Genomic DNA, 13,088 nt, shown 5'->3' with positions numbered 1-13,088 from the left:
ATCTTCATAAATTAGGTAGTTCCTGGGGCACCTGGGTGGCTCAGTCGGTTAAGCGTCTGACTTTGGCTCAGGTCATGATCTCACGGCCCGTGGGTTCAAGCCCCATGTCGGGCTCTGGGCTGACAGCTCAGAGCCTGCTTCGGCTTCTGTGTGTCCCTCTCTCTCTGCCCTTCTCCCACTCGTGCTGACTCTGTCAAAAATTAAAGTTCCTTCTCTGCCTGTTACACCTAATTCTCTTGTTCAAATAGGTACACCCTGGAATGTTCTAGGAGCAGTCAAGGCTTGGAGAAATGCACCGTTTTGTTTTTTTAGGGCTCAACAGCAGCTAAGCTTCTAGGATTTTTCTAGAGTCAAAGCTAAGGCACACACGGAGGCCTGCCACACGAAGTGAGGCTTCCACCCAGTCTCCACCCCTCCCAAGGCCTAAGAAACCAACTATCTACAGCTGTCTTTGGAATCCTCAGACACATTGTTAGACACATGGGGAACAAAATACAGAGAAGCCGTTAAATTTATCATACATATTTACTTCATCTATACAGAATCGAGTAGATAAAATCAGATTCACATTAGTGAAAAATCTCTACAAAATGTCTTTGAAAAGCAAAACAAGACTGCCTCTGAACAATTCGTATCCTCATGAAAGACGTGGGCTGTAAAAAATAAAGCAGTGTGTTTAGCACAAACTAGAAGATCTCTGCATCTTTTTTTTTCACAGTTATTTCCATCTACAGTCTGAAAGAGGTAGATTTTTCTGCAACACCTGAGAATTGAATTGTGATAACCAGGTGTAATAAAGGCAGTTGCATACATAACTAAAAAAACACTGGTCTCAAGACCAAGAAATGTACTCCTAACAAGTCTGAGGGTGAAATGGTCCATGATCCAAGTATTCTCTACTCCTTGGAGTCTACCGCCACTAGAAATAATACACAGCAAGATCCCAGGATGGTGCAACAAATGCAACTGAAGTGAATTCGACACTTAAACCTTTTCTGGACCAGCCTAAGAGCATTACAGTGTTCTAGAATATGGTGGACACAGGGCGTGCTACAAAGCCACAACACTGAGCTGGTGAGGTGACAGCTTGGGGGTGGGGAGGAGATCTCCTCAGAGGGTCCCATTTGTTTTGATTCACAGGGTAAGGGGGAGGCAAGATTCTGAAAGGACACCTAGTGCATCCCAAGCAGAATCTACCTCCCTGAAATACCGTGATCGCATCTAGCTACAAATACATAGCAAGCCAAAAGCAGCAGGCCAAGTACTGTTAATCACATTGCTTTATAAAGCCCTTGAAAATATGCAACAGGTCCAAGATTTACATCTTCCACACAGGACAAGCACCACAAAGAAACGTGGTGAGCTACACAAATGGCTTCAACAGTAAGAGCTGTACATTCAGCAGAGTTCTTGTGAAATCATTAGTACTAATTTCAAAGTAGATTATATTTGATATATACCTTCACCTCCTCTAGGGGAAACGAGTCCAACATTTCATCTAGTAGCAGAAAGGAGTATTTATAACAAGAGGCCGTTGGAGGAGGGGTATTTGTTTTTGCTTCCGACTCCTTTTGACAGTAATGACAGAATGTGCTCTGTGCTTTTCTTTTCCTCCACTGTCTGACCCCTCAATTTCATATGACCGAGGGTGGAAGTTTCCTTTAGACAACTTTCGATTCTCTGAACCCAGTTTAGACTAGGACTGTGACAGGACTTTACAATTTTAAAGAGAAAACCTTTTTAACTAGACAGAACAAACTTCAGTCCAGTGAGCAATTTCAGTTTGATAGTTGTGCTCAGTGGAATGTGCTAGAGCATCCATTCTAGTAGAGCCTTTTTATTTCATAAAGTATTTTCAATGCAAATCAAAGTCCAAGCTTTCATGGTGCAACCTGACCTCTCATTTGCATAACTCAGCCACACTCAACATGATTAAGAACAAAGGAAAGCCGAACAAATTCAGAAGTGACATGCTTCAGAGGGCAAGTTCCCCCAGTCCAAGCCAATTGCAGAGACCTAGATTAATTAATACTGGCTTTTCTCTTAAAAGACAGTAAGAAAAGGGGGTGGTAGAGCCACACACCAAGAGCCTAAGTAATGGATCCTGACTACTTAAAACTCTCTGCCAAGTCTTCCCACAGTTAAAAATGTGAGTTCCAGTCTTTTCTGTTTTGGAAATAAAATGTTTCGGTTAGCGTGATCCACAATTAAAATTCCCTTTTTAAAAACCTGAAGAACTGCTGTTGGGATTCACGCAACTAGCTGAACACCAAATTTCAAGTAGCCAGAAGGCAGCAGAGGAGGGACTTCCGCTTGATGAAAGCTACACGCGAATTGAACCCTCCCCAGCTTAAAATGACAACCACCAGTGGCTGCTTTCTGCGGGAAGTGGAGGATGTGCACCCAAATCCCAAACAAAGCCAACAAACGACCATATTATTCCACGGCGGTCCAAGTGTCTAGGTGGTCCAAGTTCAAACACTGGTTCTAGTTCTAACCTGAAACCGAAGCAGTAGGATTGTTTTTAGTCACAAGATTAAGCCTGTTTGTCCGATGATTTGCCTGTATATACTATTTTAAAAGCGACACCTTTATGTACATAATCTGCCGAAACTTTGAATAATTTGAGGCTTGCAGCCATGTCAATTTGTCAAGTGATATAAATATTATCAAAAAGCTAATCTGAATCAAAGATGCTATGCTGGTTTCTGACCCAACCCTACTTTATTTTTACTTGGCATTTAAATGGACCGTTAAGACAAAGCTAATCATCTTGATTTCTTTTTGAGTAATATTAATCGAGGGGCCGGGATGTTGAAATGAATATGGTTTTCACACCAAGGAACCATTATCAGAACAAAGTTCCCCTGTAATGATCGGTCCCATCTCGAGTGAAATGAGAATAATTCTGTGCAAGGAATAGGGAAGATAGGACAAAGCAATGGTCACATGCGTTCCAATGGAGGGAAATGAGGCAGATGTGCAACACGGCTGAGGAAAACGTATCGAAGGAAAACTATTCAAAACTGCTAAGCAGCCTCCTGTACCACGTAAGTCCAGTAGTTCTAAGAAAATACAGATATGGTAGAAAAAGTAAGAAAATTTTCACCACAAAACCAATAGTTACTACTAACAGAAAGTTATACACAAAATATAGCTCTCGATACAGTGATCATACTTCATTTCAGTCGACGGACTCGATACCTGGCCCGGCGGACACGGCCGTTCTCTCCTTCGCCGCCTTGGGCACGGCCTCCGGGGAGACTCCCGGGGCGCTTTCGGAAGCAGTGTTCGGCTCCTTGGGGGACACCGGGGCAGTGTAGGGCTGCGTCCCAGGCAGTGCTAGGTCCGCACCTGCAGCCCTCCCCGAGACCTGCTCCTTCAAGACTTCCACCTTCTCGTTGAGCTCGTTCCGTTCCGTTTGAAGAGCCCTGCACAGCTTCTCTAACCGGTCCAGTTTTATCTGAAAGGCCTTGTACTCTTTATCACGGACAGTTTTCTGTAAGGAAAAATGATTCCTGTGACCTCGTGGAGTACAGTTTACGGGATACAAAATGTGAACAAATCGGAGTCCCGTCAGAAACTACTTGTTTAATCCCTTGAACGGGCTCCATTTCCTCAAGCACCACCTAACCGTCTAGCCAGCTTCACTACATACCTAGCTACAGGCACCAAATGTATTTAACACGGTTAACGTTATCCTAGGGTCCCGAAATATCCAAAATCCACTTTTTACAACATTTTGCGGGACGCCTGGTGTAGCTCAGTCGGTTGAGCATCAGGCTTCGGCTCCGGTCGCGATCTTGCTGTTCCCAAGTTTGAGCCCTGTGGCCGGCTCTGTGCTGACAACTCGGAGCCCGGAGCCCGTTTCGGATTCTGTGTCTCCCCCTCTCTCTCTCTCTCTCTCTCCCTCTCTCTGCCCCCTCCCCCGCTCACGCTCTCTCAAAAATAAACACTGAAAAAATTTAAAAAAACAAAGGGGCGCCTGGGTGGCGCAGTCGGTTGAGCGTCCGACTTCAGCCAGGTCACGATCTCGCGGTCCGTGAGTTCGAGCCCCGCGTCAGGCTCTGGGCTGATGGCTCAGAGCCTGGAGCCTGTTTCCGATTCTGTGTCTCCCTCTCTCTCTGCTCCTCCCCCGTTCATGCTCTGTCTCTCTCTGTCCCAAAAATAAATAAACGTTGAAAAAAAAATAAATAAAAAGTCTTTAAAAAATTTAAAAAAAAAACACACACAAAAAAACAAAAAAACATTTTGTAGCGATCAACAATTAAGGGAATTCAAGATACTCCTCACAAAGCTAAAGATAAAAAAAGTTAAGGGCCTGATTAAAAACAGAAAACGACTCATTTCTACATACATTTCTTTTGTTAGATGAGAACAAGATTCAAGGCTGGAAAAAAAGCAGAAAGAAAGGCACTGGAGTTGTTCTCTGTACTCCACTCCCGCACCGGGAGATCCCATCGGTGCTTCTGGAGGTGGGCCCTGCACCGGCAGCCCCAGGAGACTGGTTCGAAAGGCTGATTCCTCAAGCTAGTGAGCCGAACTCTGGGTGGAACCTAGCCATCTTGGTCTTAAGACCAAGCTTGTTAACAAGCTGGAATCTGAAGCAAGTTCCAGTGTGAGAACTGACTCCCGTAGAAGAAAGCGAAATCCACATGCCTTCTGGCGATCTCCAGCAGAAGCCTAGACCGACTGAGCGGGTAGTAGGAAATCTGTTAAGGCCTCCCTCGGGGCCCCCCACCTACAACCCCGAAAGACACTTGCAGATTTTGCGAAGCCATCCCCCCGCCCCCGGTTCTGGCCAGAGCCCTTGACTCCGGCCGTGGTGTCCCCACACGCCCCGTGCCCTGTTAGGGCCTGAGCTCCACGAGTCCCCATGACTACAAACACACCTTACTCACGGGAAACCACCTCACCTCTTCAGCCATTTGCAGAAGCGCTTTGTTGTTGTTTTCCCATTTGGTACGCCATATTATTGTTTCTTTTTCCAGTTTTTTAATTTTCTTTGTCATCTGGCAATCAACACAATTGCAAATGTAAATTCTAAGTTCCATTTCTTAGCTGTACACCCTGTCCCGCCACAGAAAAGTTTGTTCCGCCCCGCCCCCGTCACTGCACCTGCCTTGCCCAGCTGACAGCTGTGCCCATCCGTTGGCGGCAGAGCTGATCTCAGAAGCATCTAGGGTGGCAGCAGCGGGAACCAAAGTAGGGGTTTCACATTATGAGACAAACAAATCTAATCTCCTCGATTTCAGAGGCAGCAGCACATGGAGGAAGCGGTCAGACACCACACTGAATTCTCGGCTTAGGCTGGAGTGCATCTCTCAATCCAGCTGAGAGACCTCCTCCCCAGACTGTACAAAGACATGTCCACGTTAGGAGTCTTCTGTTCATTAAACTAATTCATCTGATTCTTGGAAGCACAGGGGTTTCTACAGCTCCCCGCAAAGAAGAATTAGTGACGTACTGCAAGCCCCAAGACCGTATCAGTTTTGGAACTATCGGCAGCGTAACTTCGCGAGCACTCCAGTGAGAGAGAAAGATGAAAGTAGTTCATCCTTAGCTTTGAGCATCCTCACACCTCACGAGACTGGTCGACTTCAGGTTTTGCTAACAATAAAATGGCTCCAAAAATAAGGGGAACGTTTTTAAACTTGCACTACAAGAACCCAGTTTTCAGAAACTCACAATGAGAGTTATCTGCGCCTGTCAATGAGTCCCGTTTTCGAGATTCCTTCATGTCCTGTTGACTGTGCCCCAGCCCTGACCCCAGCTGAGGCACTGAGCCAGGCGCCGTTAAGGGAAACAAGGGTACGACAGAGCCAATGCCCGGGGCGGTGGGTTGTCACCCACAAAACGAACACCACGCAGAGTGGGACAAAGGCCATGCGAAGAGCTCGTGGAAGACTGGGGTCGAGTACTGACCGACAGTGATCTCCAAGCCACGAGCGGCGAGGACAGCGACTGGAGAGCCCGTCTTAAACGGTTCTGCCCGAACAGCGTGCTAGGGCGCACGCTATGCAGAAAGAGCACCCCTCAACTTGAGCCCCAGCTGGGAGGACTGGCAGGCAGAACTGATCCACCGCTCACCAAATTCCCTAGATTACCGGGTCTAAAAATACCCGAAGGTGGTAATTTGAGCGCGTAACATGGCCAAGTACTGTCAGAATTACTCGGCTTTACAGAGGATAGGGATTTTTGTTATTTTTAATGAGGAAGGCACAGCAAGGTTAAACCACCTGTCCACAGTCATATTACACGGGACCGGGACGCTGCCTGGAGCACACACTCCCCGCCACTGCACACGGTCCAGTCACAGTCATGACACACCCACCGAATGCTCACAAAGTGCCAGGCGCCGCCGTACTTGTCTCCAACCCGCCACCCTTTTCCAAGGACCCATTTTAAGGGGAATATGCCACGTAAAAGGAGAATGAATGGACAGATTTAGGGATATATGTGTATATATTCTGGTTCTCAGCTTGGTATCAAGGATATCGCTTTCCTTGATGTGGGCAGGAAAATTAAACCGAAGCCGAAGACGAAAGGGTTTGGACGAAGGAGAAAGAATTCAGTGGGGGTATAGTTAAAAGAAAACGAAAAGCTAAAAATGTAGAAAACACTGAGGCGCCTGGCCGGCTCAGCTGGTGGAGCGTGCGACTCTTGATGTTGGGGTTGTGAGTTCAAGCCTCATGTTGGGTGTGGAGATTACTTAAAATAGATAATTAAATTTTTTAAAAAGATGGAAACACTGATATATATATACATATATATTGATTACATATATATATAAATAAAAATATACATAAATGTGTTTGCCTCTGTGTATGTATATAAATATAAATATAAATAATATATATATAGATATATAAATATATCTATATATATAAAATCAACCAACCAAAATGTGTTCTGGGCTTGGATGTCTTTAAAAAATCTCCAAAAACACAGAGCTTTGTGAAGGAGGGGTGGGGTGTCACCTGAGTGAATAAAACAAGACGCAACAACAAAAAAAGAAACCATTTATGTGTAATGACAAATTGTATTTGACAGAGGAATTCACTTTAATAAAGCTAGTATTTAAGAGCACAGAGCTCACTAGCTACACGGACTACCACTCCAACGACCACACAGGATGCCACTAGAGGATCAGAACAGGGCAAATGAAGACTGTACCAGAACAGCATCAGCTCGTCCAGGCAGTGATCTTGCTTAACACAGCTTCTTCTACTAATTCCCTTTTACGTAATATTCTACTAAAAATACGCAAATACCTTTTCCATCTCCTGCCGGAAGGTTGTAAACAGTTCATTGCTTTTTGCCATGGTAGTCTGGAATTCTTCAAACTTATCCATATAAAGAGAAAGCTACAGAAAAAAAGTATGAAATATTCTGAGTTCCAGGTAAACCATTTGAAATCCCAAAAGACTTTCCAAAAGAACATCCTATGTTTAAGCATTAGTTACTTGTTATAAGTGACAGAAGGAAGAGCAGACACAAAGCAGCCCTCGGGTGCTGGACAGAGATAGCTCAAGTTCCATAACCCACTGAGATCCACTGAAACTTAGCAAGTTTCGTGGACTTAAACATCTTTAGAAGTAAATGTTTAAAATGTACAAATATTTACTAGCTCCAATCCACCAATTATAATAAAAACTGCTGTGGTTGGTAGAACTGCAAATTTCATACAACTAACTGTTCCCCAACTACTCCCTCTCCTTAGATTTGAAAAACTGTCCTTGGAAAAAGAGCATTCTTTTAGAACATCACCTGCACAGTTCTTAGCTTGGTATCAAGGACAGCTCTTTCCAGGGGCGCCTGGGTGGCTCAGCTGGTTAAGCAACCGACCCTCGGTTTCGGCGCAGGTCATGATCTCGTGGCTCTTGAGATCGAGCCCCATGTGTGGCTCCACACTGACAGTACAGAGCCTGCTTGGGATCCTCTCTCCCTCTCTCTCTGCCCCTCCCCCGCTCATGCTCTCATTCTCTCAAAGTAAATAAATAAACATTTAAAAAAAAAAAAAAAAAAAGGTGGGCACCTGGGTGGCTCAGTCGGTTGAGTATCGACTTCAGCTCAGGTCATGATCTCACCATTTAAGTTCAAGCCCCACATCGGGCTCACTGCTGTCAGCCGGTCAGCACAGAGCCCGCTTCTATCTGCCCCTCTCCCGCTTATGCTCTCCCCCCAAATAAATAAATATTAAAAAAAAAAAAAGGATAACTCTTTCCTTAACATATACAGGAAAATGAAACAGAAGGTGAAGCATTGGTTTGGTGGGGAAAGAAAGAATTCAGTGGAATGGGGTTTTTTGACTTACTTGATTTTTGACCGGTTTGGGTCTTGAGGACCATGGCTCAAAGTAAACTTTAAATACTGGAAACTACCCTGCTTGCAAGGACCATAATAATGTCCCTATTGCATTGTATAATCTCAAAAAGCTTAAAATGCATGTTCACAGCTTTTTTTAAATTCTATTTGGTTTTTTATTTTATTTTTATTTGAGAGAGAGAGGGAGGAAAAAGGGCAGAGGGAGGGAGGGGTGGGGGGGTGGAAGGAGAGGGGAAGAGGGAGGGAGAGAATATCTTAAGCAGACCCCATGCTCAGCACGGAGCCCAACGCAGGGCTCAATCCCCTGATCCTGAGATCACTACCTGAGCCAAAATCAAGAGTTGGGTGCTCAACCGATGCCACCCAAGCACCCCCACAGCCACTGTTACTGAAGATGCAACATCCATGTAGACTGTCCCATCCGAGAGCTCAATGTTGGCCCACACTGGGTAGTTAGTAAGTGGCAACTACCATCACACCTGGCCTTACATGCCTGGATTACAGAACAATGGGTCAACAAACACCAATTCGACTCTATCCTCAACAAATGCTGGAAACTGACATGGTAAGAACACAGAATGAGACCAACTCTTGGAAAGGACAGCCACATTTAGGGACTAGGAAAAGGAAGACGTGACAGCAAAGGAAACTAATAATCAGATAACACGACCCAGGGTGACACAGACCGCAAACAGAAGTTACAATGAGAACAGTCCAACAGAATCAGAGCTGCCTGGGAGCTTCACAGAAGGGTCCTCTGGTGCTTTGCAGGGACTCCCACACTCAAGTCTATTTTCCAGGGGCGCCTGGATGGCTCATTCAGTTGAGCGTCTGACTTTGGCTCAGGTCACGATCTTGCAGTTCTAGAGTTCGAGCCATGTGTCAGGCTCTCTGCCATCAGTGCAAAGCCTGCTTTGGATCCTGTGTCCCTCTCTGCCCCTCCCCTGCTCACTCGCTCTTTCTCTCTCTCTCCCTCAAAAACAAATATTAAAAAAATTTTTTCAAGTCTATTTTCCAAAGCTGTACACATAGATAGACTTTATATACCTTTTCCATATCAATTCTCTTCTCCACTTACACGGACAGCAGAGTTTATGGAGCTAATAAGGGCTTCAAATTTCCTAGAAGCAATCTACCACAATCCTAAGTTATAGTGGGAAGTTCAAAAGACTTCTTGAATTTTCACTCTAAAGTTAGTCTAACCTCATAGGAAATGAGTATCAATCACCACACTGTAAAACAGGCCTGAAGACAAAAAGCATTGAAAAAGAGGTGGTCATAAAGATTCACAGCAGCCTCAATGTATCAATGCATTTTGGAACTAATTTAGAGTCCTTACATTAAAACAGGTTTATTATATAATAAAATAGGTAATACTTTCTTCAACTGAATATAATCTAGTTACTTGGAAAAGGGTGAACTACAGGTAAATACCTAATTTCACCTGTCCATAAAGACACAGGAAGTCTTTTCTCTATCTTTTCTTTGAGTGGGGAGGCAGCGTCTGCTAGCCTTACTCCACAGAAGACAAACACCAAGAAAGGTTTGCATTAGGACAAAACTAAGGGGTCTGGGTTGGAAAATAGGGAAGCAACATAGAAATGCCTCGGCCCACATGGTTTCATGGATGAATTCCACCAAACACTTAAAGAAGAGCGAATGCCAATTCTTCTCAAACTCTTCCAGAAAACGGAAGAAAAGGGACACTCCCCAACTTTTTTTTTATGTAAGGTCACCATTTACCCTGAAATCAAAGCCAGATACGAATACTATAAGAAAACTACAGGACAAAATCCCTGATGGATAAACTTGCAAAAATTCTCAACAATCAACAAAATACTAGCAAACCAAATCGAAAAGCACATTAAAAAGATCACATACCATAAATCAAATGGGATTCATCCCAGTGATGATGCAAGGATGGCTCAACATACACAAATCAATAAATGTGACATTTCACATTAACAGAATAAAGGAGAAAAACCATATGATCATCTCAATAGATACAGAGAAAACATCTCACGAAATACAACACCCATTGATGATATAAACACTCAACAAATGGGGCACAGAACGAACATACTTCAACCTAATAAAGGCCATATGTGATAGACCCACAGCTAAAGGTTTAAAGCTTTCCTTCTAAGATCAGAATAAGACAAGGATGCCCACTCTCACCACTTCTGTTTAACACAAGTACTAGAATTCCTAGCCAAAGTAATTAGGCAAGAAAAATAAAAGGCATCCGAATCAGAAAGGAAGAAGTAAAATTATATCTGTTTTCTGATGACACAATCTTATGCACAGAAAATCCTGAAGACTCCACCAAAAAACTATTACCAAAAAGAAAAAAAACAACCAGAACTCCTATTTACAATAGCATCAAAATCAAGAAAATACTTAGAAATAAATTTAACCAAGGATATGAAAGATCTACATGCTGAAAACTAAGACACTGATGAAAAAACTTGAAGAACACAAAATGGAAAGATACCCTGTGTTCATGGATCAAAAGTCAGTATAATTAAAGTATCCATACTACCCAAAGCCATCTACATTTAATCCTTATCAAAATCACAATGGCATTTTTACAGAAATAGAAAAAGTAATCCTAAAATTCGAATGGAACCACAAGAGCCAGAATAACCAAAGCAATCTTGAGAAACAACAAAGCTGGACAGAGAGGCATCACGCTCCCTGACTTCAAAGTATACTACAAGCTAAGTAATCAAAACAGTATGCTACTGGCATAAAATGAGAGACATAGACCAATGGAACAGAGCTGAGAGCCCAGAAATAAACCCATACAAATATGGTCAACTAATATTTGACAAGGGAGCCAAGAATACCCAATGGGGAAAGGACAGTCTCTTCAATAAATAGCGTTGGGAAAACTGGACCCCTATCTTAAACTACTCACAAAAATTAAGGACTTAAACATAAGACCCAAAACCATAAAACTCCTGGAAGAAAACATAGGTTGAAAAAACTCCCCAACAATAGTCTTGGAAATTTTGGTTATGATACCAAAAGCACAAGCAACACAAGGAAAAATTAGTAAGTGAAGACTACACTGAACTAAAAAAGCTTCTGCACAGCAAAAGAAACAACAAAATGAAAAGGCAACCTATGGAATGGGAAAAAATATCTGCAAACCACATACCCAATAAGAGTTAGTATACAAAATATCTAAGGGAATTCATATAACTTGATAGCAAAAAACAAATATAGTCCAATTTAAACACGGGCAGAGGGCCTGTATAGACATTTTTCCAAAGACGACACACAGATGGCCAACAGGAACATGAAAAGGTGCTCCAACATCACGATTCATCAGGGAAACGCACATCGACACCACAATGAGATGTCATCTCACACCCGTCAGGATGGCTATTATAAAACAGACAAGAGATAATAAACACTGGCGAGGGTATGAAGAAAAGGGAATTCCTGTGCACTGCTGGTGGGGATGTAAATGGGTGCAGCCACCATTAAATCAGTACAGAGGTTCCTCAAAAAATTAAAAATACAACATATGATCTAGGAATCCTACATCCAGGTATACTGTATATCCAAAGGAGATGAAATCTCTATCTCAGATCTATGCACTCCTGTGTTCACTGCAGCATTATTCAAAATAGCCAAGATAAAGAAACAACCTAAGTGCCCACAAAGAGATGAATAAAGAAAATGTGGTACATATACACAATAGAGTATTAATCAGCCACTTAAAAAAAAAATGTTGCCATTTGTGATAATATGGATGGGCCTTCAGGGCATTATGCTAGGTGAAATAAGCCAGACGGAGAAAAAACACTGTATGATCTCAGTTACATACAGAATCTAAGAAAGCTGAACTCCAATAGAAAGTGGAATAGTGTTGTCAGGGGCTGACGGGAGGAGGATACCTGAATATGATGGTCAAAGGGCAAAAACTTTCAATTAGGAGATGAGTAAATTCTGAGGATCTAATGTACAGCATGGTGACTATGCTTAACAATAACGTTATCATATACTTGAAAAGAAAAAAGCAGGGGGGACCCGGGTGGCTCAGTCGGTTAAGCCTCCGACTTCAGCTCAGGTCAGGATCTCACCCTTCATGGGTTCAAGCCCTGTGTTGGGCTCTGTGCTGACAGCTCAGAGCCTGGAGCTTGCTTCTGAATCTGTGTCTCTTTCTATCTCTGCCTCTCCCCTGCTCGTGCTCTCTCTGTCTCAAAAATAAACAAACAATAAAAAAGAAAAAGAAAAGAGAGAAAAGTAGGAAGGACCCCCATGAAAACCACCACCTCCACAGCTCTATCTAGGAGTAGAACTGTATGGTGGTTGACAGTTTTTAAAACTGCCTGTTACGTGCTCACCGCACAAAATTCTAAAGATTTTAGGTTCAACTATATGAAATTGCCATTTTTGTAGGTCAAAGAAGTACCAGCAATTTTGTAGAATTCATCTTAATACAAAAGAGCTACAATCTGAAGATTTCTCAGGTTTTCTTTAGTTGGAAATCAGCAGACACACATGGGAACAGACTGGGAAAGGGAGGAAATACCTGGGCTACTGGAAAGGGGCCACTGCAGACAGCATCACCAATTGTCCCCGTCTGCCTGAGACCTAAGTATTTCCAGGGACACGGTACTCTGAATGCTAAAACCAGGAAAGTCCTGGGCAAGTCAGGATGAGCTGGTCACCCTAAGCGAAGAGGAAAACTCCAGGAGGGACACGTGATCTACTCTCAGTTCTGGCTGGGAATAAGCACGAGCATC

The 13,088-nt window shown here is 43.3% G+C and overlaps 1 protein-coding gene across 2 annotated transcripts in view; it reads right to left on the bottom strand.

The window, feature by feature from the left end:
• Nucleotides 1-506: 506 nt before the first annotated feature.
• TXLNG (taxilin gamma) overlaps nt 507-13,088 on the bottom strand; it is a 54,700-nt gene continuing 42,118 nt past the window's right edge. For both annotated transcript variants that reach the window (XM_040468283.1, XM_040468282.1), the window contains 3 exons: nt 7,275-7,367; nt 4,917-5,012; nt 507-3,499 (listed from right to left, as the gene is read on the bottom strand). In XM_040468283.1, the coding sequence (XP_040324217.1) occupies nt 3,185-3,499; nt 4,917-5,012; nt 7,275-7,367 (504 nt within the window). In that variant the 3' untranslated portion in view covers nt 507-3,184. The remainder of the gene's footprint in view (nt 3,500-4,916; nt 5,013-7,274; nt 7,368-13,088) is intronic.

The sequence above is a fragment of the Herpailurus yagouaroundi genome, unplaced genomic scaffold (assembly GCF_014898765.1).
Source record: "Herpailurus yagouaroundi ecotype Mexico unplaced genomic scaffold, PumYag 67690, whole genome shotgun sequence".
In the NCBI taxonomy this organism is placed as follows: domain Eukaryota; kingdom Metazoa; phylum Chordata; class Mammalia; order Carnivora; family Felidae; genus Herpailurus; species Herpailurus yagouaroundi.
The sequence above is the reverse complement of the archived record's forward strand: the minus strand, read 5'-3'. Positions and strand labels throughout refer to the sequence as shown.